Source organism: Prionailurus bengalensis, chromosome A2, assembly GCF_016509475.1.
Source record: "Prionailurus bengalensis isolate Pbe53 chromosome A2, Fcat_Pben_1.1_paternal_pri, whole genome shotgun sequence".
In the NCBI taxonomy this organism is placed as follows: Eukaryota; Metazoa; Chordata; class Mammalia; order Carnivora; family Felidae; genus Prionailurus; species Prionailurus bengalensis.
The window spans coordinates 142973012-142994473 of NC_057348.1; the positions used below are offsets into that span (position 1 = coordinate 142973012).

At 34.6% G+C, this 21462-nt stretch overlaps 1 protein-coding gene across 4 annotated transcripts in view; it reads right to left on the bottom strand.

The window, feature by feature from the left end:
• GRM8 (glutamate metabotropic receptor 8) overlaps positions 1-21462 on the bottom strand; it is a 774850-nt gene that overhangs the window by 247903 nt on the left and 505485 nt on the right. Inside the window, exon 8 of one of the 4 annotated variants that reach the window (XM_043589418.1) lies at positions 11029-11462. The exons of the other annotated variants lie outside the window; for them this stretch is intronic. Coding sequence (XP_043445353.1) covers positions 11419-11462 — 44 coding nt within the window. The 3' untranslated portion in view covers positions 11029-11418. Of the gene's footprint in view, positions 1-11028; positions 11463-21462 lie in introns of those variants that run through there. 4 annotated transcript variants of the gene reach the window in all.

Genomic DNA, 21462 nt, shown 5'->3' on the forward strand with positions numbered 1-21462 from the left:
AGCTGCTTCTCAAACAGTAGCATTTACTTACTTACTTGCACAATACTTTTTCTTCCTCTTACATACAATACTTATGCAGAGATGCTTCCTCATACAATACTTCCTCATACAATAATACTTATGCAGAGATATTATTTAGACGAATGCCTCTCAGGGTCCCCTTTCAGGTGATCCACTAGGTAGAAACTATTTTCATAGCATTATTAAAGCTGTATTTGCCTCTTCTACTATATTGATATTTGCACTGATGGTTAAAATAAAAGGGAAAAAAAGGCAATGGAGGGTAAAACTGCTGATATCTTAGTATGAAGAAGGCAGTGGAGCCAAGCTATACTAGTTGTGGGTATATTCCTCTTTGCTACACACTTGCAGTAAACAAACAAACAAACAAACAAAAACAAAAACAAAAAACCAAAAAACAGTTTCGCTGAGGAATAGCTTTGATGAAGCAGTAAAATTTATTGATTTTTAACATCTTGACTGGAATAAAAATCTTCATAATAACTTGCATGATGAAATGTAAAGTACACATAGAGCACTTCTGTCACAGACAGGATGATGTTTGACTCCAGGAAAGCGAGGTGACGGGGGCACCAATGTGATCATTCCAGTTGGGAGTGGAACTAGGCACCTTGTAAATGGCACAGCATTTTTACTTGGAGAACTACTGACAGATTAACCACAATTACAGGACTTGGGTATTTGGAAATTTTTTCTCAAAAATGAACAAAGTAAACCTGTTAGAAATTTTGGCCGATGATAAATCTTGAGCTTTCAAGTGAAAATCAGTATCCTCAACAACTCTTATCAGACTTATTTCTGATCAGACTTTCTGATTATATTGATGGTGATATTAACAAATATAATGTTGGGGCACTGAGTGGATCAGTCAGTTAAGTGTCAGACTCTTGATTTTGGCTCAGGTCATGATCTCATGGTTCGTGGGTTCGAACCCTGCATCGAGTTCTGCACTATGTGGGGTTCTCTCTCTCCCTCTCTCTCTGCCTCTCCCCTGTTCATGCTCTCTCTATCAACATAAATAAATAAACTTTATTTAAAAAAACAAATATAATGTTTTGGTATTATGTAATAAAGTGTTCCAACAGTTGAAACAGATGTGTAACTCAGTGAGCCAATGTTATCGAAAAATTTAAAAATCTTTCATAGTTAAAGGATTCATTCAAAGCACAACATAGACCAATAGATTTTAAGTTGGATGATATAGTCTCAGATTCTAAATTGGAACTAACCTTTATGAAATAATATTTGTCAAATTGTAGTATGGTATCAATGATAACCTAAAAAAGCTATTAACATACTTTTCTCTTTCGGGGCATTTGGGTGGCACAGTCAGTTGAGCACCTGACTTTGGTTCAGGTCATGACCTCACTGTTCATGAGTTTGAGCTCTGTGTCAGGCTTGGGGCTGTCAGTCCAGAACCTGCTTCAGATCCTCTATCCCCCTCTCTTTCTGCCCTTCTAGGGCTCATGCTCTCTCAAAAAAATAAATAAACATTAAAAAAATAATAAAAAGCATACTCTTCCCTTTCACTACGTATCTGTGAGAGACCAGATTTTTTTTCAATATTCTTCACTTAGAATTTCAAATTGCAACAGATTGAATGCAATAGAAATGAGAATTCAAGCTCTATTCTATTAGTCCACACATTAAAGAGATTTGTAAAAGTGTCAAAAATACTGTTCTTCTCATAAAACTTTTTCTTCTTGTAAAATAACCATTTTCATTGAAACATTATTTATATCAAAATGTAGTTGGTTTATTATGATTTTCAGTGAATTAATAAACAAATATTTTAAATTTTATCATTTTCAAGTTCTAGTGTGGATAATCAATACATATAATACATAAAAACAAAGGCTTTTGGGGGTTCTTAATAATTTTATGTGTAAAAGTGCTAGGACCAAAATGTTTGCAAACTTCTGATTTAGAAAATATATGTTAGGAATCTACATAACTTGATAGAAAAGAGACAAATTCTCTGGCAATGCTATTTCTCTTTCTGTTGAGTAGGAATCTTGCTATACAGATTCAAGGATCTATATGCCATTTATTCAACAACTATTTCTCAGTTCCTGCTATGGGCCAGGTGCAATAGGGAAAAATAAAAACATAAGACATGGGTCCTGTCATCAGAACACTCAGTTTCCACCACTATCCATATAATGATATATCTTTCTATATATTCCCATTTCTCTTCCACATTGAAAGATGTGTGTTTGACTTTGTGTCTGTGTGCCTGAGTGTATTTGGTAGCTGCCTCCTATACATCTTCACTTGGATGATCCTCAGAGAGCTCTAATATGTCCAAAATTGAAACCATTCACTAAATTGCATATGCTCAATTAATGGTGATTATTGCCCTTATGCTCTGCTTTTTCCCCTAACATTAACACTAGGTAAATGTAAAACATGAAGAGCTTTTTTTTTTTAACTTTTGTGATGGCAAATCATAGCTGTGAAATTTCATTCCTTTTTATTTTATTCCATGGTACAACCTCTGTTTGTAAACCTATTCTCCCTAACACATGATTATTGAATTTCTTCCTGTACACCGAATTTTCATAAATTGTTGCTCTTATCTTCTACTTCTCTCCTTCCAAATATTAAATTAAATGTCATCCTCACAATAAAAAGCAATTCTGACTATATGCCATATATTCAGTATATACTCTACTTAAGACTTCATTGTAATTCATTAGCAAAACTAAGAAACAGATAGATTGTACATTTGTATCTTCTGAAAATTCTCTTATTGATTTGCACAACATTCATCTCCCTAAAGAAAGCTAAGAGAGGACTGCTTCTTAAAATGGTAAAGAGGCCCTTATCATAAAATACTATAATCAGAGTTCTAATGTGGTTATTTAAAATAGACGAGGTACAGATATTTTTAAACTTACCATGGAAAACCTCAAAAGGAAAATCTAGAAGAATTGAGTCATATTTTAAATACTATACTCCCTGTGAATTAGACAAAAATAATAAAAACTAACCTTGAAGTATGTCCATAGCCACAGAAATACTTCCCTATTTTAACACAGCATTCACATTACAAAAATTATATCAATAAATCATAAGAGTTATTAATGTTACCTAAGATTATACATTTTTCAGAATGGAAGGCTATAGATTTATCAATAACAAGGAAATTCACTCAGTGTTGCATGGAATAAACAATGAAATTTTCTGATTTAGATATTATTGCTTTACTGAGACATCATAACTACTGCCCTAAAAGTTAAAAATTTTATAATTAGTAACAGAAAGTTAAATTAACATTTTTAACATCTAAAATTCTCAATAAAACACGAAATACATTGATGAGCAGTTAATCTTTCACACAAGGTATACATAATCAAAATTGTGTTTCTATTTTCTAATTCTGTACTTGTACATATTTTGTAACAAAGAATATAAAGGAAACATAGAACACATATGTTTATTCATACTAGTTTGTTTTGCTTGTTAAGTTTTAATGCCTATATTTTTAACTCCTAATTGAAATATAAGCTTTTATAGAGCACCGTGCTAGTCGAATCATATCTTTGAACACCAATGTGTGTGTTCACTGTTCTCCACACAGTACACATTCAGCATGATTAAATGTCAAATCACACTTCAGTTTACCTCGGAATGCTTGGTAACAAAAGATAGTCGTATGTATTGATGTTACTTTTACAGAGACAGATGACTTGTGTATGATACGCTCTTACTGTCTTCATTATAACTCCCTCTGCAAGAATATTTTGTTGGGCAAACAAAACATTTACATTTGAATTTAAAAATGTTGAAAGGCATACATTTGCTAGCTACTAGCCCCATCTTCTGTGGTCTTAATCTCCTTCCAATTTTATACATTTAAGTGAACTGTTCAGCTAGTCCCTCTAAAAAGATCGATTCCTTGGTTCAGATAAAGATTTACAATCAGGACCAAATAATTCATTTGATGATAACTTACTAGAAATATAATCCTCATAACACAGCAAGAAACTACAACGACTGTCTTTTGCTTACAGTAGCAGATCTAAATTACTCTACTTGTTTTTCACTAATATCCATATTCTCATGCCAACATATTAGTCAATCTTATTTCTCATTACTCACCGAAAAAAAAAAATACAATATCCTGTCCAGTTTTTTCATGCTTACATTTCTTATGATACTAATTACATGCCTATAAAGTTCTTCCTATTTTCTCCAATTATGGAAACACTACTTGTTCTTTTCTCTTCCCTTTAGTTTTGTTTCAAGTGAAAAAAAAAGAAAGAAATACAAATGCAATTGAAGAATAGTGAACTTTTTCCAGCCCCTCTCCTCTCCTCTCCTCTTTGCTTCCCAGAGATAACCACCATCCTAGGTATTTATCACTCCTATGTATGTTTTAATTCATTTTATACATGTGTCTGTCTATCTGTATAGAAATATATCCTATGTATTAATGTTTATATAATTATAGTTTTATTGTATCATATGTCACACTATACTGCAGCTAGTTTATATAGCTCATGTTTTCTAGATTTATCCAGGTTGGTATGTCATACCAAATGGTAAAAGATGGAATTATTTCAGACAAAGATAAAGAAAAGCAAGGATGTTTGATTTTGCTACCGTTATTCAACATTGTACTAGAGGTCCTAGTCAGTATTACAAAGCAGAAATAAAAACTGAACAGCACACATATATGAAAGGAAAAAGTTATACTGTCCTTATTTACAGACAACATGATTGTTTATGTAGAAAAGCCTATGGAAACTAAAAAAAAAATAGCTAAAATGTAAGTTAATAATGATTGCTTCATAGAAAGTGAGAATACAAAAATTAATATTTCTACTAGCAACAAGAATTTAGACATGGAAATTTAAAAAACTAATTGCATTTACAAGAAAGACTATCAAGCATATGAAATTATTGGTGTAAATTTAACAAAATATGTGCAACATCTTTACACTGAAAACTACACCATAGAGAGAAATTTAAAAATATCTAAATAAATGGAAAGATACACCATGTGCATAGATGAAAAGATTCAGTGTTTTTAAGATGTCAGTTTTCTCCAAATTGAGCTACAGATTCAGTTCTATCCCAATTAAAATCATAGAGGTCTTTTTTACAAATTGACAAATTCTAAAATTGATATGTAGATGCAAAAGACAGACTAGCAAAGTAATTTTTAAAAATAAAAAAATTTACTACCTGACTTCAAAACCTAATCTAAAGCTATTGTAATCAAGACAGTGTGAAATTATCATAAGCATAAACATATAAACATATGGAACAAGATAGCAAGTCCAGACATATACTCACACATACGTGTTCAAATGATTTTCAGCAAAAGGATATTCAATGGGAAATGGGCAGTCTGTTCAAAAAATGGTGGCAGAACAACAGGATGAGTATATTTTAAGACATGAACCCCAAACCTTACTTTATACCATATTCAAAAATTACCTTTCTATTGATCATAGATGTAAATGTAAGAGGTAAAACTATAAAACTTTCGGGAGAAACTTTTGTAATCTTGAGTTAGACACAAATTTCTTAGCTAGGACAAAAAAGGTAAGATGCATAAAATAAAAGGTTGATAAACTGGCCTTCACCAAAATTAAAAATGTTTGTCAAATGACACCATTATAAAAATGAAAAGAAAAAATATTTGTGTGAAATATATATATATATATATATATATATATTTATTTATTTATTTGTGTATATTTCTATAAAATAAAAGACTCATTTCTAGAATAAAGAACTTTTACAATTCAATAACAAGAAATTAATTCAGGGGTGCCTGGGTTGCTCAGTTGGTTAGGCCCTGGACTCTTGACTTTGGCTCAGGTCATGACCTCACGGCTGGTTCATGGGTTTGAGACCTGCATCGGTCTCTGCACTGCCTTCTTGGGGTTCTCTCTCTCTCTCTCTCTCTCTCTCTCTCTCTCTCTCTCTCTCCTCTCTCTGCCCCTCTCTCTTTCTCTCTCTCTCAAAATAAATAAACTTTAAAAAAATAAATCAAATCAGTTTTTAAAATGAGTAAGAGATTTGAAGAAACAATCAAAGAAGATAGAGAAATGGCAAATTAGCATATGGAAAAATACATAAGACAATTAGTAATCAGAGAAATGAGCACATGCAGGGTAGATTCACAGTGAGACATCACTATACACCCACTAGTATGCCTAAAATTAAAATGACTGACATTATCAAGTGTTGGAGAAGAGTGCAGCAACTGGAACAGTCATACGTTGCTGTTAGGAATGCAAAATGGAACAGTCACTTCAGAAAAACAGTTTGACAGTTTCTGATAAAGTTAAATATATTCTTCCCATACATTCCAGCAATGCCACTCCAAACTATGTACCCAGGAGAAACAAAAGCATATGTCCACACAAAAGTTGTACTTGTGTGTTTGTAGAAGCTTTATTCATAATGGAGGAAGCTGAAAATAATCCAGATTCCATCCACCAGTTAATTGAAACACAAATTGTGATATATTCATGAAAAAAAAAGGCAATGAACTATTGACAGACACAACACAGGTAAACTGCAAAAGCTTTATGCTAAGTAGAAGAAGCCAGATACAAAAAATTGCAAAATGTGTAATTCCATTTGTATTAATTTTTGAAAAGGCAAAAATATACTGACAGAAAGCAGATCAGTGGTTTCCAGGGAGGGATGAACTGAAAGAGGCAGGAAGGACCATCAAGAGTGATGAATATGTTCAATAACATGATTGTGGGGGTGGTTATCCAATTGTATTCATTCATAAAAAACACATCAAATTGTACACTTAAAACTAGTTGGCTTCATTGTATGTGCATTTTACAGCAATGAAGCTTATAGGGTAAAAATTACTGGGCTGGAAGGAACCTTAATGCCCATTTCTCAGCCTCAGTAAAGTCATGGATGTTAATATCCAAGACTCATAAATGACTGTAATGAACTTCCAAAAGATTTACCTTGACTTCACATTTATTTTATTCATTGTCTTCCAACTCTTGGAAACAACGTTTGTTGGTTTTTAATTTATTTTTTAATGTAATCTCCACCAATGTGGGGCTTGAACTCACAATCCCAAGATCAAGAGTCACCTGCTGTACCAACTCAGCCAGCCAGGGGTCCCAGAAATGACCTTTTTTGGTTTTGGTTACCTTCAGTCAGTTTTCATTTTGTCTCACGTCACCTGCATAGCCACAGAGAACTAATCTGACTCCATGAGTGCCACTGTTCTATTGAAACTACAAATGTTCTTTGTTTTTTCTTTTAAATACACAGTTTTTTCACTAATAAGTTTCCCTCTGTTTCTACAATAGCAGTTATCATTACAGGTGGTACCATAGTAATTACCATAACCACCACAGTCATTAGCCATGCACCTCTAGGCTAAGTAAGTCTCCCAGGGCTCAAGTCCTGGCTGTACCACTTTACTCGGTAGGTAAACTAGAGCCTATACTTCAGTTTCCTCATCTGCACAAATAGGGATAAAAATTGTTCCTACTTCATCAGATTATTTTGAGGATTAAATGGGGTAATACACAAAAGATGCTTAAAAATATGCCTGGCACATCATAAGGACTCAATAAATGTTAGTATTTCTATTAGCCTATTTTTCCACTGGAAATTTCAGGAGAAATAAGAAAAATGCTATTGAATAAAATACAAAACTCAGATTTTAAATCCAGGAGTTATACTTTACTATAACTTTAAAAGTCAACAGAGTATGGAGCACCTGGGTGGCTCAGTTGGTTGAGCATCTGACTTCGGCTCAGGTCATGATCTTACGGTCTGTGAATTCAAGCCCTGCGTCAGGCTCTGTGCTGACAGCTCAGAGCCTGGACCCTGCTTCAGATTCTGTCTCCCTTTCTCTCTGCCCCTCCCCTGCTCATGCTCTGTCTCTCTCTGTCTCAACAATAAATAAAAACATTTAAAATTTTTTTTTTAAAAGTCAACAGAGTCATCCTCTACTTCTCAGTTTCGTAAGGCTTCTTTATTTTTTGTTATTGCTGTATTCTTAATTTCCTGGTTTATGTTACAATGGAGAGAGATAAATTAAACATTATGTTAGAAGGATATTTCTTATATCTATTACAACCTTCTATATCATGTATCTATGTTTGCATTATGCATGGGTGTATGTATTTTAATTTCTCTTAACCTAAATTTAGTTCGAGATTCTTTAAAGGACTTGCATTGAAGAGGTTATTTGGATAGGAAAACTGGGAATACACAGGTCTGCCTTGGCTTAACCTATCCTCCTCCTATAAAGGCCTCCAAGGAAACATGAATAAAGTATACAAAAGAAGTCATTTATTATTATTAGATTGGATTGGATTAGATTAGACTGCATTATTAGCTATGACGTTGGCCACAAACTCCATGGTGGAACCTCACAAACTAGGGAAGACAATATGATATGGAGGAATCCTTGTCCATATGTTAGTCGAGAAAATGAACCAGCTACACAAGCAAGGTCTGGTTTGCCTTGAAGGAGGCCAACCTGCCCCTATCCTTCTCAGACCAGGATGGTGATCTTTTGTCAATAGCAAGAAAACACATCTACAGAACAAAAGCTAGATGGCTGTGGCCTGTTTAGAGAGATCATCCCAGCACCTCATTATCACTGCTCTTCCAGGGAACCCTCCACTGAGAGCCCTGTTTACTGCTTTTGGCCAGAGGATGACTCCACCCAGGAACACAGCATCAAAGTTCAGATCTGATCCATCCAAACCAACCTCTTTCTCCTTGGGCACATGGGACTCAATGATGACACAGAGTGCAGACAGTTTACTTTCCATATAAGCTCACAGGAGTTGTTGAAATTGCTGTGAAAATTAACATGTGACTAATCATTACCAGATAGAGTTTGCTATAGCATACTTGCCAACCACTGATATTATCATCTGGGAAATATTTGCAAGACAAAATATTTCCTCACTCTTCAGTAGTAGCATGTTCACAGTGTGAACTTTAAAGAAAACACGTTTAAAATCAGTACTTCCCAACTTCAGTGGAATGGAGTGCAAGCTCACGTAGAGCACATGCTTACACCCTGGGAGGCCTTCCTGAGTTTCTACTAAGTGTTTACACTACATGTGCCACTTTGAGAATTTGGGGGAAGTAACATATTTTCTAGCAAAAAGGATCTGAGTCCATTGACAGAAGAATTCAGCATGGTAGTGACAAAAAGTCTCTTTTCTGCCTTAAGACTTTTATATTAGTTTTTTCCTAGGTTCTTGTCTTTTTCAGAATTCATGTCTCAGTTTAAGTACCACCACTTTCGTGATGATGTCATCAAGTCACCGACTTCTCTATCTAATCAGCCATGCCCTCCTCCTCCCAAGATAGTCTCTAGGTCAGCACCCTAATACTTCACATTTTGTAGTTATTTGTAAACAACTGCTTGCCCCACTGAACTGCATCCTCCTGAGGGCAGGGACTGCCCTTTTCGTGCCACTGCTGGTGATGATCCTAATAAAGAGAGTACAGAGTAGGCATTCATTAGCAATCTGTTGAATAAATAGCCTGGTAAATGAATGAAGAATGAGCAATTTTAATAGGCTGCCTTGAGAACAATGACCTATTTCAGTTCCTTTGATATCTGGAAGATTAAACATAGAATTGAAAATTCTCAGTCTAGTCCCAATTCCTTAACTTCCTATCTGCAAGTTTTGAATATTTAACTTAACTTTTATACATTTATGTTATCAAATGGCATAAGAACACCCACTTACTTTTCCTCCCACATATGACTGTTAGGGCTAATGAGAGATGTGTGTGTGTGTGTGTGTGTGTGTGTGTGTGTGTATGTGTGTATATATATCCTGTTCGTATGTATACAAAAGTACTTTAAGATAAAAAGCATTAAGATGCCTAGGATTATTATTATATTTCAACTCAAAGTAATTAGCCTTAAAAAAACTCAATATGAATAAACTTAAAATTTATCATCAAAAGAAAACTTCCACTGAGATACAAAATAAAACATCAGAAATTATTGTTACGGGCTTATCATCTTTACACATATACATTTGTTTGAATATAAATCTCAAATGCAAAAATTATTTTTCACCTCCAAAAACTAATAGAATTTTGGTGATTTAAAGTCCCTGATGACAGAAAATATGCTAAAGTTTTAAGCATTTAAATTGTTTTTCCCTAACCAGTACATAGCTCACTTTATTTGACCCCTACTACTCTACATTTCAAGTGATCTGAACCCATGCTGGAATTAATCAATTTTATGTCTCTGTGACATTGTCTTTGCCAGGAAACCATGAAAAGTCTTTTTAACCACAGTGATTAAGAAATCATATTCCTTGATTCACAAAAGGAAGTATTTGAAACCTTAGGAAATATCACTGGAGAACACCATGGCATTCAACATCTGATTCCTAATTCATATCAAATGACAGAGATGGAGAAGCTAATCAGGTATTATGATTTCAAAGAACTCTTGCATGTGCAGGGTTAATTTTTTATGTTAGGTTGAATTTCTAAGCGTGGTGCCTCGTACTATCAAATGAGGCCACAGATCACCTAAGCTGAACATATGGGCCATTAAGAATGAAGTATCTAAAATCTGCAGTAAATCGCTAAAATTTTCGAATAGTGCATTACACTCATCTACAAACACATCATGCCTAAGTTATGACACTTTAAAAATGTAGTAAAGAAGATGAATGTTGATCACAATACTCTGAACATTTCTGATTCTTAGCATTGTCAATTCTTAAGATTAACAAAAAATAATAAAATAGGTAGTGAAATGGCTCTGGAAGCATTTTTTTTGTAAATGCCAGACAAAGTTAACACAAGCTCAAATGTCATTTGATTGATCTGAGTCCTTGTTCAAAGATATGAACCAATTAAAAAATTCTACTCTTCCTCAACCTCTATGGAGTTAGAAAGTTTATTTTGACAATGGCAAGGAAACATATCCTTTCTTTTTCCACCATGTCACTTTATTATTTTTTTATTATTTTCTTTATTTCTATGTAAAGAGGAGTGTGTGTATGTATGTGCGTGTGTGTGTGCGTGTGTGTGTGTGTGTGTGTGTGTGTGTGTGTGTAGTCCACTGTAAACTTAGAAACTTTGGGGATTAGAAATTTACTTTCTAGTTATATCTGTTGCAGAACTTAAAGCTATTCAGCTGAAACCATCCTTGAGTTTGCTAAAGGTGGTATTTAATTTTCATAAACATTTGTGCGTGGAGGTTACTAGAAAATTTATGGACTGGTTATTTTCTGCTTCAATACCAGTGAAGCACATTGCTATCATGCTCAAAAGCCAAAAGATGACTTCAAGTAATGCTTTAAAAAAATCCAACAGGAAATGGTGTTTGTTTACTCATACATTAGCATATAATTGTCCAAAGAAGTATTATTTAAATTACGCATCTGCTGCTCACTTTAAAGGCTCAGATGGTTCAAACTGATGAAGCACACAACCTGTAAAGGTATAAAAAGAAAATATTATGCAAACATTGCAATAAAAATCTCATTATTTTTTAACAATATCTGATAGTTTGTGCCCATATACAGCGTGTTTAAAAAGAAAGGAAAATCTTTCTCTCCCAAATCTACTAGTTAATTGCAGACTTTAATAGTGGGAAAATGCCATTCCCCTGCCTTATCCCAAATACTTTGTGTATAAAAAGTGTCAGTTCTCTTTTTGGTTTTGGTTGAAGTATATTGAGTAGGATCAAAAAGATATGCCGAACTAATACTAATTTAACTACTACAGGGAAACAAATGTCCTGAAACGTAGTCTGACGCTTTTTTACAGAGGACCAGTGTCGTTTTAAAAGATAAACATGGGGATAGAAAAATCAGAGAGCACTTATTTCCAGAAATGTGTACAATGTGCAAAGCACTGAGAGTTTTCTCAAATGCCTCTTAGCATTCTAGAATACAATGATTCTCGAATTTGTGACAATTCTGACATGTTGTCATTAACAGCTAAATCAGGAAAAGAAATGTGCTTTCTTCCCCGGTAAAACAAAAGCATTACACACTAAAGAAAAAAAATTGCTAGGCCCTACATTGATGTTCTGTATATTTTGAAATTATCCTAGAGAAGTAGCTGGAAGAGTATAATTTCCTTCTCTCCACTTGCCAGGGTAGAGATGGATGGAGTTAGGCAACTGAGGAGTATTTTTTTCATGATCCTGATTAAAATTGAAACAGTCATGAGAATGCTGTTTCCTGGAAGGTGAAATATAGTTCAGGAGTCACAGTTAATATCCATACTCTTTATTCAAATGCCCAACATCTGAACAGTGTATAAGTCCTATGTATCAATATTTTCACTGGGTAGTTTCTCAATTCAATTTTACTGATTTTATTTCTTTCACCATTTTTTAAATACTATATTTGTGTCCCTTCAGCCCCAATAATCACAGAAACAACCATAACAATAATAACATACACAATTACATTTGGGCCACAAAGAATGTTTGACTTTACTTCTAATGACATTTAAACAATTGAGTATGAACAAAAATCTTCAAGGAGTCAGCTGAAACTGTTTTCTATAATAATTTCTGAGATTAATTAAAAAATAATATTTTAGAACCATGATTTTGGCTGATGCCAATACAAAAATATGACCTCTAACCAAATTTAAAAAAAAAGTAAGTTCAACAAACAGTACTGGAACAACCAGACATCTACATGCAAAAAAATAAATCTAGACACAGACCTTATACCCTTCAGAAAAAAAAAACTCAAATTCAAAATAAAATTAAAACTATAAAACTCGTACACAGGAGAAAACCCAGATGATCCTGTATATGGTGATGACCTTTTAGATATAACACCAAAGGCATAATCCATAAAAGAAATAATTGATAAGATGGACTTTATTACAATTAAAACTTCCTGTCTGCAGAAGACAACACCAAGAGAATGAGAACACAAATCAGACTAGGAGAAAATATTTACAAAAGATACATCTGATAAAGGACTATTATCCAAAATACATAAAGAAGTCTTAAAAGTAAACAATAGGAAAATGAACAACCCAAATAAACCTGGACAAGAGGCCTGAAAAGATACCTCAACAACGAAGATCTACAGATAGAAAATAATCTTATAAAAGATGCTTAACGTTACAAGCCATTACAAATTAAGGCCACCGCATACGTATTAGAATATCTAGAATACAGAACACCGACAACAATCAATGCTGGCAAGGCATGTGAAGCAACAGGAACTCCCATTCATTGCTGGTAGATATCAAAGCTAGTACAGCCACTTTGGAAGATAGTTTGGCAGCTCCTTACAAAACTAAATGTAATCTTACTATATGATCTGGCAATCCTGTTCTTTGGTATTGAACCAAATAATTAAAAAAACCTAGATCCACACAAAAACCTGCGCATAAATGTTTATAGCAGCTTGGATCATAATTGCCAAAACTTGGAAGCAACCAAGATGTCCCTTAATAGATGAATAGATAAAAACACTGTAGTAGATCCAGACAATGGAATATTATTCAGTGCTAAAAAGAAATGAGCAATCAAATGATGAAAAGACAAGCTTAAATGCATATTATTAAGTGAAATAAGCCAATCTGAAAAGCCTACATACTGTCTAATTTCAACTATATGACATTCTGGAAAAGGCAAAACTATGGAAATAGTAAAAAGATTGGTGGTTGCCATTGGTTGGGGGAAGAGAAGAATGAACAGGCAAAGCACAGAGGATTCTTAAGGCAGTGAAACCATTCTGTATGACATTATATTGGCAGATACGTGTTATTATACATTTGTCAAAACCCATAGAATACACATCAAGAATGAACTCTACATGTATTTTGATAACTGTACATAATAGCCTAAAGGTGAATCACTATTCTTGAGTTGATAACTGGGAACAAAATGTAGCTTCTATCCACAGAGTTATATTTACATACCCAAACACATACAAACATTTTTGTCACAGAGATTTAACTAAGCAAACAATATGGGGTTGGGGGGGGGGGGCAATTACAAAAGTTCAGCTCCTTTCCAAAAGGAATGAAAATTTAAAAAATGAAAAAAAAGGAATCTTTTTTAACAACTTGTTACATATGCTATTTTTAGTTTCGATTTCAGTTGTGTATAAAACTATTCCAGGAGCAAAAGATATTTCCTTAATAGAGAAATTCACTCTGCTGGATATTTCCTGTTATCCTTCCAAAATACCCCTCATCCTGCTTTGGACCTGGGAGGCAAAAGTTTTATAGACCGTGTCAACTGGGCTCTTGATTTCTGTTTGTCTACAACAAAGATTTCTTGATTTCTGTTCTGTTTGTCTACAACAAGAGAGAAGAGCAAAAGATAGATAGGTAGGAAGAGAGGAGAGAGAAGTATTTCTTCCTTCATTGTGTGGTCTGAGCAGTTGACTACATTCTTCAACTAAATGCCACAGATTTTACCTGGCAACCCTCACCTATAGGTATATCTGGTTTCTTCAGATTCTAGTAACCACTTCTTACCCTGTTCCTTTAGGTCTAGGGTGGTAAATCTCCCCACTGTTATGAGCCCGGGAGGATAGCACCTTTCCTTGTTGGTTTCCCTAAGCTCTGAAATATAACCTTTACTACACATTTCTCTGTTAGAAAAAAAATGAACTCTGCAAACTTCAGATGACAATAATGTGTCAATGTAAGTTCATCGACTGTAACGAATATAGCACTCTGTTCCAGATATTGATAATGAGGGAAGCTGTGTATGGGTGAGCGCAAAAGGCAAAATGGGAACGCTTTGTACTTTCCACTCTGTTTTGCCATGAACCTAACTTCTGGAAGTCCACTATTTCAAAAAATTATGAGAACATGACCAACATAAGATTCTTGAATGTAATATTTTCTTTACCACTTTCTAGGAGATTATAGGTATTGTACTAAAATTTTAATTTTTCATATATTTTAAACCTCATTAATAGATATCAAATGTTATTATTTTATAAAATAATTCTTTGGGCTTTAAAAATTAAATACTGAATATATTACAAAGTAAATTTAAATAACTGAATCTAATGTTAATAGAGAGAAATAATGATAGGTATGTGCTTTACTTCCTCTTTATTAAAAATTGCAGTGAAATGAAGCCAAATGTGAAAGAGTACAGATTATATAATTTCATTTATAGGAGTATAAAGGCAGGTAACCTTTGTCTATGCTGTTAGAAGTCAGGAAAGTGACTAAAGGGAGCACAGGAGGGTTTTGAGGGACCAGTGGAGGATTCTGGGGTTTGGCTGGGTGTTCTGGATATTGGTCTGGGTGTTCTCAGTTTGTGAAAATTCATGGAGCTGTAGACTTTTTGCTATGCCTTTTCAAAAGTCAAAAAAAGAAGGCAGTAAACTTAGTTCCTCATTAAGTTTTGATAGAAGCAAAGAGGGAATAGAAATGAGGGTACAGAAATGTTTACATAAGACTGCAGTTAGTGTAAGGATAGAGATCTAAAAGGAAATTAAGAGAGCTCCAAGGACCCGGGAGGAATGGCCTTTTGGATGTATCACTCAACAGGCTAGAATTTCTTAGTGTTACTCATGAGCTAGGATAAATCACAGGGACACCTATGTAAGCTAGACATCCAGCAAGGAAAACAGAAGATCTGGGGAGTGTTAGAGCTTTCTTAAACAGGATGAAGAGTAAGGTAGAAATTAGCAAATATCTTTCTGGGAGACTTTTACCAGACCCCTACTACCTGCCAAAATGTGCATTTTCATTCCTGTTTGAATTACTATTAAAAGTGAATAGGGCTTCTGAGTTTTAACTAATTCTATAATGTGAAGTCCATCCTTCTGTGTTTTGTGGGCACAGACAACAGAATGGTTTGTTCACTGTACAACAGTTCTTTCTAGTGGAGTTGAGTGTGCCCAATGACCTCCAGCTAAATTTTTTGCACAGGTCATACGTGTCTCCTTTACAGCCTATGTCAAAGCGAGTTTCTGAAGAGTTTCTTAACATAGGAGGTATATTCCCGAACACATTCTCTGAACACAATTTCATGCAACAGCCTCCACCCCTTTACCTATTATGTCGTTTTGCTCTGCACAAAATGGACTAGTATGGGCTTTTTGTCCTCTTTTTCCTATACCTCACCCTATGGTGCTAATAAGAAATGATGGACTCAGAAGGTAACTCCAAGAGAAGAGACAAAAGGTAAACTAAAAAACCTAACAATCCTTAAAAATAGGTTAATTAAGCCCTGAAGAAATAAGAAGTTAATTAATTTCAGACAACGCAGTATTACTGACTATAAGAGAGTTACCAGATGCTTTGAAATCTAAAGTGTGGGGGAATGTGTATGAATGGGTGTGACCTGAGGGGTGTTAAAGCGTGTATGTTTGAAAATCAGCGAACATATTCAGAGGCTTTATTCTTGTCAGGTGATGGAAGGAAAAAAATAATAGTTATGACTTGTTGATTATTCACAAGGTGCCAGGCATTGTGCCAAGCCCTTAAGGGTGAATTCTCTCATTAAATGGTCACAGTAACACTACAAGGTAGGTATGATTATTATTCCCATCCAAAGATGAGAATATAAGGGTTTATAAAATATAAATGACTTACCCAAGGATTTACCACCTAAGTGGGAGAGCTAGAATTTTAGCTCATCTCTCTCTCAACTCAAAAGCTCATGCTCCTAGCCACTTGTCACTATATTGATTAGTGAATGATCACAAGAGCAAATAGAGAATTATTGTGATGAAAAGAGGATAAAAGGAGTGGGAAAGAAGTTTAAGATACAAAGGAAAATGAAGAAAGGAAAAGAAGAAGTGAAAAATGGAAGAGGGACAAAATACAAATAGCATAGTTCAGGTATATAATTGACACTCAATGAACACTCATGTGTATGACATTTTCAAATAAATGTAATTAATATACGCTCCATAAATATTTTTTTTAATTTTTTTCAACGTTTATTTATTTTTGGGACAGAAAGAGACAGAGCATGAACGGGGGAGGGGCAGAGAGAGAGGGAGACACAGAATCGGAAACAGGCTCCAGGCTCCGAGCCATCAGCCCAGAGCCTGACGCGGGGCTCGAACTCACGGACCGCAAGATCGTGACCTGGCTGAAGTCGGACGCTTAACCGACTGCGCCACCCAGGCGCCCCCATAAATATTTTTTAAATAAAATTTGGCAATTGTTCCCTTAGCTACAGTCAAAGGTGTTTATATGGTCCAAAAGACAAGATATTTTATAGTTGTGGTTTTCAAATACATTCCAAAGACAGAAAACCCAAATCCCAAAAGTGTTAACAATTAGGCACCCGAATTAAAAAGAATTTTCTCATTCATATCCTTCACTTTCAAACTAACTTCTTGATTAAACTTTAATGTAATTATAAGAGTTAATAACCTTAAAGAGAAAAATAATCAAGTCTCCATTATAATTTTCGGGTAGATTCTTTCTGAAGCAAAATACCACTAGAAAATAATTACCCTTAATAACATGGGAGCTATCCCATTAAGTTCTTTCCTTCATTAAAAAAATACATAATTTTAAAGGAAACAGAAGAAATAATGAGAGAATGAGCCCCATTTGATCCACTCTATACTCATCAGATGCCCATATCAGTAGTAAAGCACTTTCCCATCTACTTTGAGAATGTTGTGAGCACAATCACATTTCTGTTCCTATATCAAAGAAGCTGACACTGCTGGGGAAACCTTGTTGATTGATGCCATGGTGAGAAGCATCATTTCCATCTGTCTTGTTCATTCCCATAATGATCCTTGTATGTAGTGCTTTTTAATTCTGTCTCTTTCTGAAGATTCCCAAGTGCTCAGTCCCAAGCCACCCACCTCATCATCCTCATAAGATGACCTAAGTACTAATCATTATATCTCTATTGATAACATATCCTTCATATATAATACATTATATCTATCTCTTTATTAGGCACTTTCTATGTACTATTACCCTACCTTTAGATTTCACAGGAACCCTGAAAAATATTATCACCCCCATTTATTGATGAGGTAACAAAGATTTAAAGAGATTTTGCTCCTTGACCAAGATCACAAAGTAATGAGAGGTGTGACACTGGATTCAAATTGTGTACAAAGCTTGTGCTTCTAATCACTATGTAAAATACAAACTGTCAAGTATAAACTTTCTGCTGCTCCAAATCCTTCCTGCTCCTTCATCTACTTTTTTATTCTTCATTCAAGAATTATTGTAGATCCTGTTTAGACCCAAGACCAGACCTTAATCCTCAATTGCTAAGCCCACAGCATCTCATCTCTTTCTCGGATTTACTTATCATTTATTTGTAATTTTTTTGCACATGATGAAGAAGTTCAGGAACTATAAGAACAAAGAATGAGTAAAAGAAGCCCGGTGCAGTGGGTGAAGCTATGGAGGACCATAGGAAAAACAAAGGCAATGCTATTGATTTGTCTCAAGATTTTATTAGATGCTGGCTCCATCTTGGCCCCCATTTAACTCTTTATACATTGAGGGAAGAAATGTGAGATTAATAAACCTTGTTCTTTATGGCTATAAAAGGTTTATCAAACCTTATTCAGTTAGAAAACACAGGCAGGTACATTTACACTGTTAAGTTTCATGATGACTTAACTTGTAGGATTAATAATATTTTATAACCAGTCTAAAATTTCCTTAATCAGAAATTGAAAAATTACCTAATTTCAAATAAGTCTGTTTATTTTTACATATTCAATTCTTTAAAAAATATACAGTATTATATCACCTCACGCCAGTCAGAGTGGCCAAAATGAACAAATCAGGAGACTATAGATGCTGGAGAGGATGTGGAGAAACGGGAACCCTCTTGCACTGTTGGTGGGAATGCAAATTGGTGCAGCCACTCTGGAAAACAGTGTGGAGGTTCCTCAAAAAATTAAAAATAGACCTACCCTATGACCCAGCAGTAGCACTGCTAGGAATTTACCCAAGGGATACAGGAGTACCGATGCATAGGGGCACTTGTACCCCAATGTTTATAGCAACACTCTCAACAATAGCCAAATTATGGAAAGAGCCTAAATGTCCATCAACTGATGAATGGATAAAGAAATTGTGGTTTCTATACACAATGGAGTACTACATGGCAATGAGAAAGAACGAAATATGGCCCTTTGTAGCAACATGGATGGAACTGGAGAGTGTGATGCTAAGTGAAATAAGCCATACAGAGAAAGACAGATACCATATGTTTTCACTCTTATGTGGATCCTGAGAAACTTAACAGAAACCCATGGGGGAGGGGAAGGAAAAAAAAAAGAGGTTAGAGTGGGAGAGAGCCAAAACATAAGAGACTCTTAAAAACTGAGAACAAACTGAGGGTTGATGGGGGGTGGGAGGGAGGGGAGGGTGGGTGATAGGTATTGAGGAAGGTACCTTTGGGGATGAGCACTGGGTGTTGTATGGAAACCAATTTGACAATAAATTTCATATATTGAAAAAAATATATACAGTATTTCCAGGAATACTTTACTACCTGCAAACTTTCACCTTCAAAAATAAATTATATAAAGAACTTCAAAATTATTAATACAGTAAAACCTTGGTTTGCAAGCATAATTCATTCTGGGGTACTACTCGTATTGCAAGACATCTCTCGTTTATCAACTTAAAATTTATTAGAAAGGTTTGCTCATCTTGTGGAATACTTGTAGACAAGTTACTCGCAATCCATGCTTTTACAGTAGTTATTTTCTTAATTTTATTTCAAATGAGGTAATCATCAAAAAGGATATTTATATTTAAGATAAACACACTTGACTTTCATCATGTTTGACTTTGTTTTATCTCTATTTACTAAATAAATAATATTTAATCACAAGGACATTGTGTGGTAAAGCTTCTAGAGATGGCATTTCATGTCAGTTTTTCCACATAGTGACATGTTATATATCTCATTTTTTACTTACAGAAATAGATAAAAAGCCAGTATTATCAATAACATATATACTAAAATACTACATTAACTCCAGTAATGCAATTATTACAGTTACAAAGAAAGATCATTTGGGGAGGTTAATATATCTCTAAAAATCTCTTGGTTTTTAGTCAAAGCACAGTGCCTAGAACAGAGACAGCCTTCAAATAATTCTATGTTCCTTTCCTCCCTCTTCCCCCTCTTTCCATTTCATTTGTGTCTTCATTTTCCCATTTCAGGTACTGTTCTCTCATAGGGACTACTCGAACTGTCTCCTAACCTAACCACCCCTGTCTTCAATCTCACTTCCTCAAGTCTGCAAATTGTTGCCAAGGTTATTTTTCTAAAACAGAAATTTTAGCACTTCACTGTCCTCTTCAAAAAGCTTCAGGTTCCTATTGCCTGCTGTGTCACCTTCAAACACTAGAATGACAGAGATTTCTAAACAAGAGCAAGCTCATCTGGTCATTTCCAGGCTGCTCTCATGCCACACTCTTGAATTCTTACACTGTAGATGCTCAGCTTTTTTAGAATGCATGTTTTTCCTACCTTCTATTTTGTCTGTTTTGTTTCCACATATGAGTGAAATCATATGGTATTTGTCTTTCTATAACTGACTTATTTTTGCTTAGCATAATGCTCTCTAGCTCTATCTATATCATTACAAATGGCAAGATTTCATTCTTCTTTATGGATGAGTAATATTTTATATATATATCTAACATGTTTACCCATTTATCAGTTGATGGACTGCCATGAATGCCTTCTCCCCATTTTGTCCACCTAAGAAATGTCACTTTCCATCTGTGTTTAAATTTAAACCAGATGTGTTGTACTCTTTGAGGCTCTCCTTATATATTTTCCTAATCTCAGCTTTACATTGGGTTCTTATATGCTCATGCCTCTATCATATCACTTATCAAATTGAATTTTTGTTGGTAACATGTTTGTTTCCCTCCTCTGTTACATTATGACATCTGAGAACATATAGAACCATGTTTCATTAGTCTTTGTATTCTTTTTTGTTGTTGTTGTTAACTTACCTATTTATCTTTGACAGAGACTAGTGAAGAGCAGGGGAAGGGCAGAGAGAGACACACACAGAATCTGAAGCAGGCTCTAGGCTCTGAGCTGTCAGCACAGAGCCCAATGTGGGGCTTGAACCCACAAACTGTGAGATCATGACCTGAGTTGAAGTTGGACACTTAATTGACCGAGCCACCGAGGCACCTCTTAGTCTTTGTTTGTATTCTTGATGTCTAACACAGAACTCTTTTATTGCAAACCTTATAAGATTACCAATAAAATATAGGTGAATAAATAAATGATTCATAAAGATGAAAATGAGTATACGTGATAACAAAAAAAGAGAACAATAAGAACACTGATAGGCATCTGTGTTTTAAAAATATACCTTTACCCTTAAAAGAGTGTGTAGAGAATTTAGAGCTGGAAGAGATTTCAAAGATTAGAATATTTTAGGATAATCCTTCTATTTAAAAGGTGAAGCTAAGAGGTCAAGATAAGTTCACAACACAGAAGAAAAG